Below are 16,999 nucleotides of genomic sequence, written 5' to 3'. Positions count from 1 at the left end.
TTGGGATGCTAACGTTAGCCGGTTAGCTTGCGGCTAGTACCCTCGCGTTACATTAGTAACGGCACTAGTTGGAAGTCGAGATAACAGTCTCACTGTACCTGTGCGTCGCTTCTCTCCGCTTTGCCGCACTCAAAACTTCTCTGCGACCTCCGTCCGCGGGTTGTAATCCTCTTCGAAGGCGCGAGGACACAGTTACTGCATCTGAAACAGCCTAATTCTCGCCTAATTGATGCGCTCAGTCAGTACAATGAAGTGAACAGCGTGGATAGATGGAAGCAGCCGTGGATGTGTGTGTGTGTGTGTGTGTGCCGGGGAGACAGACAACACCCGGGGAAAAGTGAGGTGGACATCCGCCCCGATGCGTTCGCCTCTCCCAACCAGCCGTTTGGATTGATAAAAAGTAGTCCCGTAAAACTATTAAGTGTAGCGGACTCTTCATTTTTGAATGTGTCCCTAAACATGTAATTTAACACGCTTGCGTGTTTAATTCAGTACCATGTCGTACTTAAAGGCTTCGGGGGGAAAAGCAGCTTTTAAAACTGCCTACCTGCTAATTCCCACTTTTGTTTATATCCAATGTTAATCTCGATTGAATAGAAGGAGAAAGACGGCGCGGTTGTATGTCATTGAAACAATAGCTGTAATAGACTCTTAATCTGACATCTATCAAAATCCCATAAATTAGGGACTACTTGCCAGTGTGTCGGCGGAGGGATTCGTCAGCTGTGCATCTCTGTACTGAGGCAGGCTGTCCAGACTTGCACTGGTGTATGCATGTTGGAAAAAAGGGCAAGAGAGAGTGGGGTACAATTGAACCTATAGTGTGTGTGTGTGTGTGTGTGTGTGTGTGTGCGCGTGTGTGTGTGCGTGTGTGTGTGTGTGTGCGCGTGCGCACGTGCGTGAGAGAGAGAGAGAGCGTGCATGACTTTGTGCATGAACGGACAATGACTCAGATGAATAGCCTCAATGTACTTGGCTTATTTTTTTTTTATTTAAAATGTCGAGCAATTCAAAGAGCTCTGCCTTGTGCCACCATGGGCTACATGGTCTCTCTCTCTCTCTGTGTGTGTGTGTGTGTGTGTGTGTGTGTGTGTGTGTGTGTGTGTGTGTAGTGAGTGAGTGAGTGAGTGAGTGAGTGAGTGAGTGAGTGAGTGAGTGAGTGAGTGAGTGATTAGAATAAGGATTGTTTTAGTGATAACTGTAGCAGGATTTCTCACACCTGATGCTGGCAATAAACACGATAACACACACACACACACACCCAGAGAACCTGCTGCTACCTTTACAAGTGCCTGCTGCTGACATGTAACAGCCTGTTACTCCTCCAGCTTTCTTTCCCTCTCTCTCTCTCTCTCTCTCTCTCTCTCTCTCTCTCTCTCTCTCTCTCTCTCTCTCTCTCTCTCTCTCTCTCTTTGGCATCACCACCTCCTCTTCTTGTTCACCAACTCTTCCTCATCCTCCCAGTTCTCATTCATTCCCCCTTTCCCCCTCCACCGTCCTGCTTCCTGCTCCTTTCTGCACCTCCTCTATGTGTCTGCTTCTTCTCCCTGCACTTCTTTATTTAATCTTCCCCTGTTTGCCCCCTCTATCTTCTCCTCCTCGTATACTTTCTCGGTCTACCTCCCCCCTCCCTCTTCCTTCCACCTCCTGAATATCTGCCCTAATTCTCCTCCTCCCCCTCTTTCTCTCCTCTCACTCTCTGTGCCCCCTGCCTGCTTTTCTGTTTCTCCTCCTTGCTCTTCCTCTGTTTTCTCCCACTTCCTCCCTCCTTTCTCCCCATCCATTTCCTTTGCCTCCTCCGCTTTCCTCCCCTCCTTAATATCTCCCTCCCTCCTCTGCTTCCCCTTACTTTCTTTCTCTCCTGTGATGACTCCTCTACTCTCTCTTTTCTGCCTGCCTCCCTCCTCTCATTCCTCCTCTTCATCTCCTCCCTCACCCCTCATCCTTCTCCTCTTCCTCCTTCCCTTCTCCCTCTTTCGCCGTCTTCCTCTCATGTCGCTTTCAATTTCAACAGTGTGTGTGTGCGTACGTGCAAATTCTTCCCCTCCCCCCATTCTCCCCCTACGGTGATACAGTAGGCTAAAGCAGTTGTGCTTCGCTCACCTCCAGCACCCCCTACTCCACTCCTCTCCTCTTCCTCCCTATACAGTCTCATTTTCACCCCTGCCACCTCCTCCCCTCCACTCCCCTCGCCTCCTTCCCTTCCCTCCTCTCCTCTCATTAGTCAGTGTCCATGAAACTCACCATTCCACTGTCTCTCTTCTCTCTCAGTCCCCCAGTCCCTAACACATCCTCACTAATGAACAACTGCTACCTCTCTCCCCTCCCTCCCTTCACCTCTCAGCTCTCTTTTCATCCTCCTCTTCTTCTTTCTGTCCTCCCCTCTCCTCCTCCTCCATTTGTCACTCCGTCTCTCTCTTTTCCTTCCCTTCCCTTCCCTCCTCTCCTTGCTCGTTTCGATCTCTCAGAGCTGAGTGTCCCTCCCACTCTCCCTTTAGCTCACTCTTGTTTCCACTTCTTCCCTCACCCCAGCCCACCTCCCCCCTTCTCTCTCCACCTGTCTCAATCCTCCTTCTTGCCTGTCTATCTGTCTGCTCTTCTCACTTTTTGTCTGCCTCACTTCCCCATTTCCCTCCACATGTGCTCCCAACTCTCTCTCCTTCTTTTACACCTCCCCCAGACTCCCATCCCCCCTCCCCCTTCAAATTCTCGGACTTTCTCTGTTATCTCAGGAGATGCATGATCTAGAATCAGATGTGATAGAATAAACTTATTCTGCTGTTTTCGTTGAGTAGTTGCTGTCACATAGGACCGTCATGCATGTGAACATGTGCTGCAAGACGCACCTTAATAGGCTCAGTGAATGATGCCCTTGTCCATTGCCAGCTCATTATTTTATGATTTTTGTGCACCAATTGCTAATGAATCGTAACTGATGACACACCAGATGACTCAAGCTATTCTGACGTAAATAGAGCATAGTACATTGATCAAACTGAAATTGTGTAAGGATGTAAAAGATAATGTATCACTGGATCAAACATTGTGTCGTATACAGGGCCTAAAAATACCTGTAATTATACTGATTTTATTTCCTGACGCTCTACCCATTCAGTCGTGGTATGCCGAGATTTGGAGATATCGGTCGTCGCTGCTCACCCGGTGCTGTGCAATAGTGTGGAGTGTTGCTATCCCACTATGTCTCGTCTGTGTTGTTTTTAAATTGCAGTACACTGAAGAGAATACAGTGTGAATGTACTTAACAAATTTCATGACAGTTATAGCTAATGAGGTGTTTTGTCATATATCATTTAGCTGTGAGGGTGGCTCTCAATGAAAGGTCACGAAGTGTAAAAATTAGAATGGAGAGGGATAATCCTTTTGGGATTATGACTGAAAATTGCATGATAATCCAGCCTTTAAATCACTTCAAGTTACTCCATATGGAAGTACAAGTATACTGCAATAGACAGATAAAATGTATCTGCAGCCCACAGACACTGTGCAACCCTCTCATCTCAGTCGCATAACCATGCAGGGTGACTGCCCAGTCTATGGGTGGTAATTATGTGCTGCAGGGCTCGTTGCGTTGAGAGAGGCCTCATCCTCATCCTCACCCTCCTCCACCATTCTCTTCTGATCCTTTCCACACCGTATCTGTTGATTGCCCCTCCTATCACTTGTCTCCCTTTCTATCTATCTATCTATATATCTATCTATCTATATATCTATCTATCTATCTATCTATGTATCTATCTATCTATTTATCTATCATCTATCCATCATCTATCTATCATCTATCTATTTATCTATCATCTATCCATCATCTATCTATCTATCTTTGGTCGACAAGAGAATAGCACACATCATTGCTGAGATGAAGAGAGGGATCTGAGCATGCATGCCCGTGTGTGTGTGTGTGTGTGTGTGTGTGTGTGTGTGTGTGTGTGTGTGTGTGTGTGTGTGTGTGGGAGGAAGGGGCGGGGGGGGGGGGGGCAGCTTGAATGTCATTCTCCAGTCCTGGCAGCAAACAAACACCAGAGAGAATGCACAGAAATACTTACCAAATGAGTTGATGTTTGTCAGTATGTGTATTCTATATTCAAAAACAGACTTCTTTCAATGAGCATCCGGCCGCTGCATAGACGCTGAGCCTCATCGCGCCCCCTACTGACACATGAAATAAATAGTTTTCAACAGACAGATTCCCTGAAGACAAAAGACTGTAGGCGGGGTTTAGAGACTGGGCCATCTGCGTGCTGGGGAGGGCTGCTGTGTGTGAGTGTGTGTGTGTGTGTGTGTGTGTACGTGTGTGAGAGCGAGGGAGAGAGAGCGAGAGAGAGGGGTGGAGGGGGAGAAAGAACCCCCTATACAAGGCCTTTATTTGCATTGTGAAAAAGTGGGTCTTGTGAGGGTGGCCATCTCATATCCCACCAAACCAAGATCCCAGAGTCAGAGATCTAGAGGAATATCTAACCCTTTTGTTTGGGTCCATCAAACACCATTGTGTCAACATGTTATAAGAACTATACAAAATAAATCCTAATCCTAAATGCTTTTTGTTTTCTTCTGACCTAATTACAGTGAAACCCAACATGTGAAAAGGAATTTGCACATTTGCATACATACATGACCATAAAGCAATCTGGGTATACGGTCAAAACCTATTTCACCACGTTTACATCATTGCCTGTTGACTTATAAAACAAATCATCTGTTCAAAACCAGGAGCAATTTCCTTAAAATCTCGAAGTAGCAAACTGATAAAATAACATTGAGCATATGTTTCTGAGCTGTTGGAGAAGAGAGAGAACATTCAGGTGAAGTGTAATAGACATAACAACTGGTCCTAAAATAAACACATTAGATCTCATCTCAAACGATTTAATCAGCAACTATTTGACAATCATTTCACTTTTCAAATTTGAACATTGGCTGCTTTCCTTTGTTAACGATGTGACTATTGTTGGTTACATAGCACACACGTTACTGGATGGGCATGTTAAAGATGTCGTGATTGTGCTGTTATCACCCCTCAGTCACATTACAATAGGATACTATGATATTCCTTCAGAGTCAATGGGTTTCCGCACTTAACAATGAGTTTAGGCTGAAGTGACCTTAATGGGACCCTTTGTCTCCTTGGGAATCACTCTGTGGTCCTATCCTGTTCTCCCAGGGGACTCACAGTGTGACTTAGTATTCCTACATTTTATGCGGTTGCTTTCTAACCAAATAATGCAGGTATTGAGACCAACGTGTGTTTTTTGCTTCACCAGCCAATTACAGTTTGTTTACAAGAGCGGGCTTCAAGGGTAAAAGTGTACTCAAAATGGAAGCCGAGGCAGCAAAAGGTAAAATATATAAAGGTCTATCTTTCCTCAGACTGGGCCTACTTGTCTTTTACCTTGCCTGGAGCTTAATTGTCGGTTTGGACGTAAAGGGCTGCTGCAACATTTCACGCTCCACGTTACCACCTAGTGGTCAATGGGATAAACTGCTTCTCAGATAACTAAGACTAGAGTTTATTCTCCCCTCTGGGTTTATTTAATTTATTGATTAATATAATTTTAGTTTGATGAGGTAGACCTTCCAACCCACATACTTTTTAATAATAATAGTTTAGAAAGACTAGTGACTTTTTTTTTCTTAATTTTTGTGAATGAAAACAGTTTTTCTATACCATGCTAAAAAAATATATACTTTATTGTCCCGCAGGAACATTTTATTTGGCTCCAAGAGAAAGTTTGAGCAAAGTCTAGAAGCTGATTGTTCTGTATGTTTCCAAAAAATATTTTATGTTGGTGGATGAATTGCTCTATTATTCATGCATTTATACATTTTTACAAAATATTAGTATGCCAATGTAAAAAAACACTTTAAATTCCTGAGCACATGATGTGTTGTGTGTCCTCGAGCCCTGAATAGAATCTATACTAATGGCTTAACAAAGCCTGACAGAAAGCCTTGACAAAACTACCCAACAATCATACTTTGTAACACAATATGTTAATTTTACTCAAGATGGCTTGGGCCACTCTCTCTGAAAATATACGTAATATGTGTTAAAGAGAACAAAAAAATCAGTGCTTGCAGACATAATAGGCATCTTACACAATAGAGTACATGCAAATCTTACTGTAAATGCAAGATTAAAAGAGCGAACACATGAGTACACTTTTGAATAGAACTGCAAAATGATATATTATATATATAGTATAGTACAACATCCAAACACATCTCATCAAAGAAAGTATTTTTAGGTAAGAATATATAGATTATAGGGAAATATAATGCATATTTTACTGGGTGTAATGGGTTCCAATTTCTCATTGAGCTTGTTGTAATCAAAGTATTGTAATTGTGTTACATATAATATGTAATACTGGAAATGACAGTTATGGCCAAAGTTGTATTATGTTTCAACGACTTGCAGCATGACGCGCTTCTTAACCAGTCCACCCGTCTGTCGTCACTTTCTAAACAAGGAAACCATATTCGCGCTAAATAGATGTTGCTTTCAGGCACTGTCGGAAAATTCAGAAACACGTATTTTGTGACGGGTCGACATGGTAGCGTGGCCGAGCGGTCTAAGGCGCTGGATTAAGGCTCCAGTCTCCTCGGAGGCGTGGGTTCGAATCCCACCGCTGCCAGAATTTTTCAGTGGTTTCTACAACATTGTGTACTACATCTGATTATCATGACTATAATTAGTGTGGGTTTAATGTCAGTACTGACCAACAACTTCTCTCGGCAATGCAGACGTGGTTTGGAATAATCAGTGAGGGAAAGTAGTTTATATAACTAGTTTGTCTTAATTGTCACCAACAATTAATTGTTAAATTCCTTGGTAGACTCCATTAATAATTTCTAATCTACTGATTTATGAAAGTTATACATTTTTCTATTTTCAGGGCTGAATTTGGTTAAGACATTTTGCAACCATAAGAAATGTGCCACACGGTTTATTAAATAGTCTATTTGAAGTATAGAAAAATCAGAGATTTCATTCACGTTGATGAATAGTCTTGAGTTGTTGAAGTACATTTGTAGAGTCAAGTGGTATACTAAACACACAGGCTATAGAAAGTGCAATTTTTAGGGACTTACATTTTTTCATTTTCTGCTGCTTTAAACTTGCACTTTGCCTTAAGATATTACTAACATAGTATTATTATTATTATTATTACCTTATAAAATAAATGATGCATTGTTATAGAACTAAATAGTTAAATAGTCTCAGCTATCTCGAACTCGACCAACTACCCTAAATTGTCTCTGCACCAACAACAACAATAATATGGCACTCAGGGGGGGCATTCTGCTGCAAAATGAGAACTCTCTTTTTTGATATTGAAGTACAATTTGTTGATAACAGTTACTATTATTTAGCTCAGTAACATTTTGAATGTGGGACTTGTAATGAAGTGTACTTACTTTGTGGTATTGCTAATTTTAGATGTGAAAAAAATGTATATATCTGCATACCTCCTGCACCACCGCTTTAAAGCAACATTTTAAGGTGCGTTATGAAACGCACCTTTGCTCTGTTAACGATACAATAAAAGTATGTGTTTCTTAAAAGTATGACTTTCCCCAACGTGTTGAAGTGGTCGTTCAACGGAGTCCACCGGGGACTCAGAAGTCGGACCTGGTGAAGAGCACGTGAATGTAGCACAGTTGGACGCGACGGAGAGGAGAGGAAAGAAAGGGGGCAAGGAAGCGACCTGTAATAAATTCAGCCTCGCACTCTTGGCGCCAATCCGATTTAAAGAGAACAAAACCAAAAAAGCGATTTTTTTCATTGATGTTTTCAACCAAATTTGTTTTGCCCAACTGCTGGTCCTCCCACAACCATCAGTCGGTGCTCCAGCCAGCTAGCCTCGTTAGCACCCTGTCTATCATTGTCATATTAATCTGGCCCCGTCCCTCTGCCTGGAGCGAATCATAACTCAACAACAGTACAGCACGGGGACAATAGGTGTGTTTCTCTCTCCGGGGGATCGATAAGACACGGCAGCTGCAAAAATGGGGGTGAGTTGTATGTGTTTTGCTCAACGCCTCGATACAATGAAAGGTGAATGTTTTGGGGCTCGTGATGGTGAGATGAGAGAAAGAAGGAGGGAGGAAGAGAGACCATGGTGGATGTATGTAGGCAAAGGTGTCGGTGGGCACCGGGCTGCTCCGGCTGCCGTTTAGGGTTAGCTAGCTCCGGATAACGTTAGCTTAGATACCATGGTAACGTCAGGCCACATTGCTTTATTTATATATATTTATTTATATATATCGTTATTACCCCGTTGCTCTCTTTCGTTATGCTCAGTTAACTTCTCTTGGTTGTCCATTGTTAGCCTGCTAGCTGCGTTAGCCACTTAGGAATGCCACATAAATGACGAGGGCTTGCTAGCTGTTACTGCTAATCACTTGTGCGCGCGCGCGTGTGTGTGTATGTATGTATGTATGTATGTATATATATATATATATATATATATATATATATATATATATATATATATATATATATATATACACAAAATTACCAACAAGCCAGAAGTGTGGTGTCTCAGCCCGCCTGACTATAATACATTCCGACTTGTTGGTGCACTTCTAGGCACCAGCCGGGCCTGCGCTCGTGCCGTGAAGCTGAGTTAGTTTCCATAACTTGAGCTCACGTCAGTCTCTTGAGGCAGACTCGAGTTTATCCTCCACTCTCACCCCGGATAAACCGGTCCACGTGTCTCCACAGTCCACGCTCAGTCTGCAGTCTCACGGTGCTTGGTACGGAGCTAATGCTCTGAGCTATATAGTTGGCAGTGCGATGCATTCCTCCCCATAATGAAGGAAAATTAGCGAATTCCTCCTTGTTTGTCCGCTGCCTTTGTTTGTTCGTGAAGCACCGTGTCTGCCCTGTAAGCATGTCACTGGAAACATGATCATGTAATCATCTGCTTTTCTTATTGTGCTGTGAGCCACTGTAGCAACTTTCACTAAGCGCCAATAATGAAAGACTGCTAATAATTACTATTTATGGAAGTGCAACTACTACAGACATATTTATAGCAGCTTTTAAAGTGTGTGTGTGTGTGTGTGCTGCAGCCAGGCATTGATGTAGTCAGTCATAATGTGTGTGAGTTATGGTTGCACCACTGCTGATACGAGCATTGGACATCAGGCCAAGCGCAGGCTAAATTTGAGTATCAGAGAATTTCGCCAACACTAAAGTCCCACATTGAGAGCGATCTGCAACATCAGTGATCTAAGCGCTCTTTTACATGGTGTGACAAGCGGCGTGGTCATAAAAGCTATGCTCAATACATCATGTCAAAAGAGATGCTCTTTTTTAAAACTCAATATTGTTATCTTGTTATTTTTATTGACAGATGTTGCATGTGAAGTTAAATCAGCTGTTTTGTTCTGCATGGCTGCCCATTTGTTTTTACTAGGGTTTCTCCTTATACTTATCTGTTTGTTTTGTTCATGTTAATGTATGTGTGATAAAATGTTGCCGCAAATGAAGCATGCTCAAATAAAACAAAAGCTGCGACTAATTTTCCAATGCGTCGTCTTTTTACATTTTTGTTTAATAGATATAAATAATTGTCTGTCAGTGAATGGTGGGCCTGATCCGAAAGTGGTTGAATAAGGAGTACATTGTAAAAACTATATTTATATATGTTTTCCCCTTTTCTTATCTTTTTCCACCTCATTATCCTCCTACTTTCTTCCATATTCTCTCGCTCTATCCTTTTGTCCCTGCTCAACCACCTCAACACATTCCTCCATTTACCCATTTACTTATTTCCTGTGTCCAGAGGAAGTCCAACAGAGCAAAGGAAAAGAAGGCCCGGCGTCAGGAAGAGAGGGCCGCCATGGATGCTGTCTGTGCCAAAGTGGAAGCAGCCAATAAGGTGAATTTTGGGTTGCAGATTAACCAGAGAGGTGGCGATTGTCAGCCTTGGGAGAGAGCCTCATTGAGGACTGCAAAGCAAGCGCAAAATGTGCAGTTGTGTAGTTCTGACGGTTGATAATGGCATTGCGTTAATGTTCAAAATAAATGCACTTTTTCAGCTAAGTGCTTCACATAAAAGCATCCACCACTTGGCCCGTTCACGAGCTGTTTCAGGTTTAGCTTCAGATTGCATTGAGCACTTGAAAGCCTCAGTTGTGAGCTGTGATTTGTCTCGTTTGTGAACTTACAGTAATGGACACGGTTCAATGTAATGATGCTAAAATATGGGGATGCCCTTCTTATTCCGAATAAACCCGTAATTGATATTCCCCTGACGGGAAAGGCCAAATGCGGTGCCATATGTTTCTCTATGCATAATTAATCAGCATTATTAAATCCTGCACACAGCAGAAAGCTCCTGTAGCTCGGAGGTTGTCTCGAGATAAACCTTTTTATTGAAGCCCGGAGCAGAACAAAGCTCACACCCTCTCCTCGAGCTGATCTGTAGCTACTTCCTCATCAAGCTCTGAACAGGCCTGTCTGCACTTATTACTTTCCGTGTCACTTTGTCCCCAAATGGGGCACCCTGTGTAGCCTGCTCTCTCCCGCCCCTTTCCACTGTTGATGTGCCAACAAAGAAGGAATGCAAGAAATTCTCCCAAAGTAACTTTTATGTTTATTTGAGCTCTTGCCAACAGCGATGAATCTTGACTCAGATTATTGTTTCAAAGGAACAAAATACGGTATTCAGCTTACTTTTTTTTTCTGGTAGATCCAGCTAATGGTAGCTTTCTCCTTGGCCATAAAATGGAGTAGAGGTATGGCTGGGTTACTGAACAGGCCCGGGGGTGCATGGCTCCTCAACAAGAGCGTCTGTTTAATTTTAATGTTGTAACCCTGCATCATGGAAAAATCAAATGACTCGTTCAAAAGTAGGGGAAGTCTGAACTGATATTTATTTGTTTTATGTGTTTTATTTCCCCCCTAATAAAGCTGCATAGGTCACATGTATGTGCCCAGTGGCCCCATTTGTCTCATAATCTGGGCAAGAAGAGGGGTATTCTTAATTTCACATTATATTTTCTTTCCGGGCCAAGGAAAAGATGACTCTGTGGGTGCTTATTATGAGTGAATAATGGGGGCCATAACACTAATAACCATGTAATTTCCCTGCCTGTAAGGGGCCTGTTTAGGCTCCAGAGCATGTAGTTGAGCCTGAGGGATGCTCGGATTATACAGTCTCTTTTACGCTCCATTGGGGGGGATTTACTGTATTCACAAATAAGGGAGTTTGAAAACACGGAAGTTTAGCGCAACTAACGATAATTTTGATTAGATATTAATCTGCCTGTTTGAATAATGTTTTTTTTTTTTTCTTCACATGATGTCAAAATGTCCTAGAGCACATGGTGGCATCTTTGAATATCTTGTTTGGTCCAACCAACAGTTCAAAACCTGAAGATACTTAACGCACTGCCATTTGAGACAAAGAGAACTAGCTAATCATGACATGTGAGGAGCTAGAAACGGCTCATATTCGACAAAAACACTTTTGTGTTGTTGAAAGTGTCTTTCAGCTAATTTTGTCTTTTCCCATCACAGCTTGATGACCCACTGGCTGCCTTCCCAGCCTTCAAAAAGTACGACAGAAATGGGTACGCAAAGCTTTGTACGCCTACAAAGGCCTTATTCAGTGTTTCATGAAATACACACTTGTTTCATTGTGGTTGGTATGTTGGTGGCATTTATGTCTGTGCTTCTTTTAGTCTTTCTAACACACACACACACACACACACACACACACACACACACACACACACACACACACACACATTCCTGATGTAATTATTGACTCTGGTTACTTGTCCTTCTATCTAGGCTGAACCTGCAGATAGAGTGTAAGAGAGTGGCCAACCTGAACCCGCTGTCTGTGGAGTGGGCCTTCGAACTCACCAGAGCCAACATGCAAACACTGTAAGAAGTCTGTTGCTGTCGTTCACGATGTAGTTCAGGAACAAAGTGTCCCACATTTAACAGGGATAAACTGTCTGCCGAGTGGTACAGCTGAAAAATAGATGATGATGATGGAGGAGAAGAAGATGTGGTGAAGACAAGATAGGTGTGCAAGAGAATTGGAGTGACATCCAACATAGATATGAGTATGAATTTAATTATTGTCACTGGGGAGCCGGTGGAAAGGATAGCAGATGTAATGCAGACAGAAATGATTGACAATTTGTCTTCTCTCATTTTGCCAGAATTTGAATTGTGTTCAATTTAGCAAATGGCATCCAGTCAGTCGAAACTAAGTTTGTTCCGTTTAGAAAAGGTGTCCTTTCTGGGATGCGCTGCCAGGGACCCTGATGATGGTGAGGAACGAGAGGGTAAAATTAGAGATGACCCATTTTCTCCTCTGCTGTGCCGTAGGTATGAGCAGAGCGAGTGGGGGTGGAAGGAGAGGGAAAAGAGGGAGGAGATGAACGACGAGAGGGCGTGGTACCTTCTGGCCCGCGACGGAGACTCCGCCCCTGTGGCCTTCTCTCACTTCCGATTCGACGTGGAGTGTGGGGAGGAGGTTTTATATTGGTAAGTGTGTAGATTTAAGTTCCAGCAGTAGCTTCTATTACCACATGTGAGGAAAAATATTTTTACTTGTTACTAAACATTATTTATTTTTTCAATATGCTCACTCTGGTCTAACTTAATGTCTTGACTCTGCAGCTATGAGGTACAGTTAGAGAGCAGAGTGCGGAGGAAAGGACTCGGAAAGTTCCTCATCCAGATTCTACAGCTCATCGCTAACAGGTAAAATCCACAGCTGTGATCATAATATCTATATGTATGAATAACCAAATTAATCTGGATTAATTGTTGTATTATGTGCTAATAGCTGTAAAACAATGATAAACAAGTTGTTTCTGAGGATGGAAATGTATCTTATGTCCGAGCTCAAGGACACACTCAACGTGTTTGGGTGTGAAACACTGAATGCACTCACGCCTTTTAGTTTGAGCCCACTGGGTATCGTTAATGAAAATATGCCCATCACATCCTTCAGTCATGTGAAACTAAGGTGTTTCCTCTCCGCTCTATTGCTCCCTGTCCAGTACGCAGATGAAGAAAGTGATGTTGACAGTTTTCAAACACAACCACGGAGCTTACCAGTTCTTCAGAGAAGCTTTACAGTGAGTATATCGGCTCGACAAAGGACACATTTTGTATTATTTTTAGTTCGTTTGAAGAAGAAAAAATTGAACATGAAGTCTGTTTTTTATATAGTGAGTGAGTAATGGCTCATGGTAAAATCAGTTCGAATGAATACAGAACTCATTTCAGTACCTTCATACATCCAGAAATGGACTCTTGACTCTCTATCTCTATCTCTATCTTTCTCTCTCTCTCTTAGGTTTGAGATCGATGAGACTTCGCCAAGCATGTCCGGTTGCTGCGGCGATGACTGCTCCTATGAGATCCTCAGCCGGCGGACCAAACACGGCGAGGTCTCGGCGGGACACACTCACGGGGGCGGGCACTGCGGCGGCTGCTGCCACTGATCCGCTTCAGTTCCACCTTTTTACGATTGGTTAAAAGCCAGCAACTTTCATGGCTGTGTGTGAAAGCTTGAGCTGCCTGCTACTCCGCAAGCGTTTTGACTTTGCCCGGCTGTAGAGTGCCGTTAAAATGACGAACCCATGGCGGAATACCTGACTACAGATATTGTTTATCGCATTATGGATTGAGATTTATGTGGGTTATTTTTTGTTGTGTGTAGTCCTGCTACAAAAGCAGTATGCAGTGTGAGCTTTCACACATGGCTCCTGTTCGTTCTTTCTTATTGGTTCAATGTCCAAGCCTTCTTTTCTCATTCTCTTATCCCAGTTAACGATGACGATTAGTAGTTTCCCAGGCAAGAAAAAAGCTACAACATTGCTGACATTCTCGACTACGGCAATGGCGTCATCTCCTAGCGTGCCACACTGTATTCCATCATTGTGCAGCGCTCTTTAAACTCTGGCTCGGGACCTGGCCCACGGCTGTATTATAGAAACTTACTACCTCAAGTCAAGGTGTCACAGTACATTTTTCTCATTAAGTCACGCCCTCATTCAAGTCACTATCGAATATGAAGGTTTAGTCAGTTTCTGTTATACAGCCCCAGATGTCTTTGGGCCCTCACACTGGGACTACCAGCTTGTTTCACTGAGCCAGGGTCCCAAGGATCAGGCTTAAAGTACTCGCAACTGGGTCCCAGAAAAAGTCTGAGAAACCCTGCTGTGCCATAACGCCACCTGTTCTATCCATCTGGCTTAGAAGTGGTTTTGTAACAAAAATTGCAGCTAGCAGCAATTCCACATCGGCCCATTATACTACAGTTACAAGAGTGCGGTCCACTATTAGCAACTCCTCTTCTCTATTCTCCTATATCTAACAGGCATCTCCCCTGTGTTTTATTCTTATAATTTATGAGGCGAGATGTGCCCTTTTTCTTGATTTACGCTTTCTCGTCCCCTGTGAGTAAAATCTGTCGTCAATCTGCGTCCAAACCAGAACATAATCCCAGTATGACTCATATTGCTCATTCAGATGCTCCACCCTCTGCGTTGTTTCCTCATCAGAGTTGCATGTTATGACTCTGCCGACGGCGTCTTCAGTCCATTAAAATTATTAGCCCTTCCTTTCCACCTTGGTTTCCACACTTACAGATTCGCCTCGCCGTAGTGTGTGTTCCCATGCGTCACATCTGTAAAAAAAAATAAAAAGCATCCTCCCAGTCCGTTGCTTTCTGCCGCCTGTTCTCCATGCCCTAGAGGTCCTGATCGATGACCGCAGACCCGTTCACCTTCAGCCCCCTTTGTACAATTGCATCACTCCTGCTTGCCTCTTTGTTCGCTTCGTTTCCAAGAGGTACTAATGATAAACAAGTTGATGTTGACGCTACCTTTTTAGCTGTATTTAAAAAATAAATAAAACTAAAACCATCCTCCATCCCTTCTCTTACATAGTGTTAGCATGAGCAAATCATATTGATTTAACATGGATGAGGATCGGTAGAAGTCACCGTTTCAATGTGTGGCCGTCTGAAGCTGATGAATGCTATTAATTCGGAGGAGGGAAGGCAGCTTGGATGGATGATGGAAGTGATTGCAGAGCACCGAAAGTGTTTTTTAATGGTTGTTATTCCTCTTCTTCTCATTAGCACCCGTTTGCCAGCCCACTGTCATTAGTTTGTATGACAAAGTTTAGAAATATTACACAGAACGTGTAGTCTAAATCATGATCAACAGCGCTGTTTGAACAAATCTCCCATGATTCAGTGCATGTTAGAAATATGTGATGAGGGAGTTTTGTGGAATCAAAAGTGAATGCTGACATTTGGTGTTCCTTAAACGCGTCTTGGCACAAAGTCCGTACTATAAGATTTGTGCTGTACATGTGCTGCCCGTTCACTTAGAATAAACTTAGTGAAAAGGTTCTTGTTCTATTTTGGTTTTTAGATGCCACATTACTGTCAATCAAGAAAGGCGGTGATCTAGATCATTCAATGTCTGTTTACAAACCTTCAAGGTCATTTTGGACAGTTTTGAGTGCTGGTCTGCTGGACAAGAAGCCCCATCTAGAAACCACCATAGAACCCTTTTATTTCAGGACTGTAGTCAGTTTGTACAGACTTTCCTTGTGGGCTGGACGTGTAAAGAAGAAAATCACTTTACTTTTCTGCTGTGGATGTAAAGGTTCCTCTATCTAGTGCGGCTGTGAAGGGCTTTAATTGGTACGTTTTGAAATGTTTTGTTTTTCCTTTTTAAACACTCATATCAAGGCTCAACTTGAGATTTAAGTATGTGAAGCAGGGCAGACTGAAATGTGAAGTTGACAGACTCTTTCTTACACCTTGATACTGGAAATAATCGTTGTTACAAAAGATCAAAATGTTATGTGTCGCCAAAAACAAAGTCCAGATCCTGGGGTGAAAGTTTCTGGTTGCTTCTAGACCGGGTGGAGACTATAAAATATTCAGCACCTCAAGACCACATATTGGTGTCTCATGCTTGTTTGATCATGAACAACAAAAACAATGAAACAAAATAGTGCTTATTTTAGTTCTAGACTACCTTCTAACAAGTACAGTAAGTATTATTTTTTTTTTTTTACTGCATAGGTTACATTACAAAGGGGATGTTGTACATAGTGGTAGTATATCAACCGACTGACAGTCTCTCTCAGGTTAATCAAACGTAATCAGACCTCATCTGTTTTATTTAACAGCCATGTTAGCTGGATTGGATTGGCCCCAGCGCTGACCTAGAGTCAGTTTGTGTTTGTGTGTCATGCTGTAGTATTTTTACGATGTGTTGCAGTAAAAGAAAAAGCTCTTCTATGCCTTGGAAATGTGAAATTGCATGAAAGTCAATATGACACAAAGTTTGAACTGACCCTAGATCAGTGCTCAGTTGTTACGTTAAATCCAGATAGGTGGGCTGTCTTTAAAGGAGAAAAAAGAAGGCTCACTGGAAAAAAAAATCCGTTTGTGAAAATATCTTATGTTAAAAAATGAGCCTAAACTCAACCAGTTTATTTTAAGTCAGTGAGTACTTTTATTTTGGAAAATGGTTACCATACCCTCACAAAATCACTGGTCCTTCTCTTGATCTTTTCTCTGTGTGTGTGTGTGTGTGTATATATGAAGATGGATCAACAACAGTATATATATATATATATATATATATATATATATATATATATATATATATAAAATGTTGTCATTTTCTTTTCTTGGCCTTTTACAGGTAAAACACTTTTTAAACATGTTCAAAGTAAAGCTCCATGTTTGAGAGTGAGTGTTATAGTCCTGTCCATAAACGACAATGAAAGGGAAAACTAAGTCATTCTGCCTTGTCAGTGTTTTATTTGTATGTTACAAATAAAGGAAAGTTGTTTGACTTTTCAAGAGATGCCCTTTTGTTTTTTGTCATTTATGATCTTTAATGTTTCTAATTAAAGAAAAATGAACAGTGGAATACATATAAAGGACCATATCTGCCTGAAAAAGGG

General features: G+C 42.3%; 1 protein-coding gene across 1 annotated transcript; it reads left to right on the top strand.

The window, feature by feature from the left end:
• Positions 1-7,980: 7,980 nt before the first annotated feature.
• On the top strand, positions 7,981-13,503 carry naa40 (N-alpha-acetyltransferase 40, NatD catalytic subunit; the record flags this gene model as incomplete). Its single annotated transcript, XM_079216270.1, has 8 exons — positions 7,981-8,034; positions 9,813-9,908; positions 11,552-11,604; positions 11,828-11,923; positions 12,377-12,535; positions 12,671-12,754; positions 13,057-13,134; positions 13,356-13,503. The coding sequence occupies exons 1-8, from the start codon at positions 8,029-8,031 to the stop codon at positions 13,501-13,503; spliced, it is 720 nt and encodes a 239-aa protein (XP_079072396.1). The 5' UTR covers positions 7,981-8,028.
• Between the last annotated feature and the right edge of the window lie 3,496 nt (positions 13,504-16,999).

Source organism: Taurulus bubalis, assembly GCF_910589615.1.
Source record: "Taurulus bubalis genome assembly, chromosome: 3".
NCBI classification, from domain to species: domain Eukaryota; kingdom Metazoa; phylum Chordata; class Actinopteri; order Perciformes; family Cottidae; genus Taurulus; species Taurulus bubalis.
This window is presented reverse-complemented; position numbering and strand designations above follow the sequence as displayed.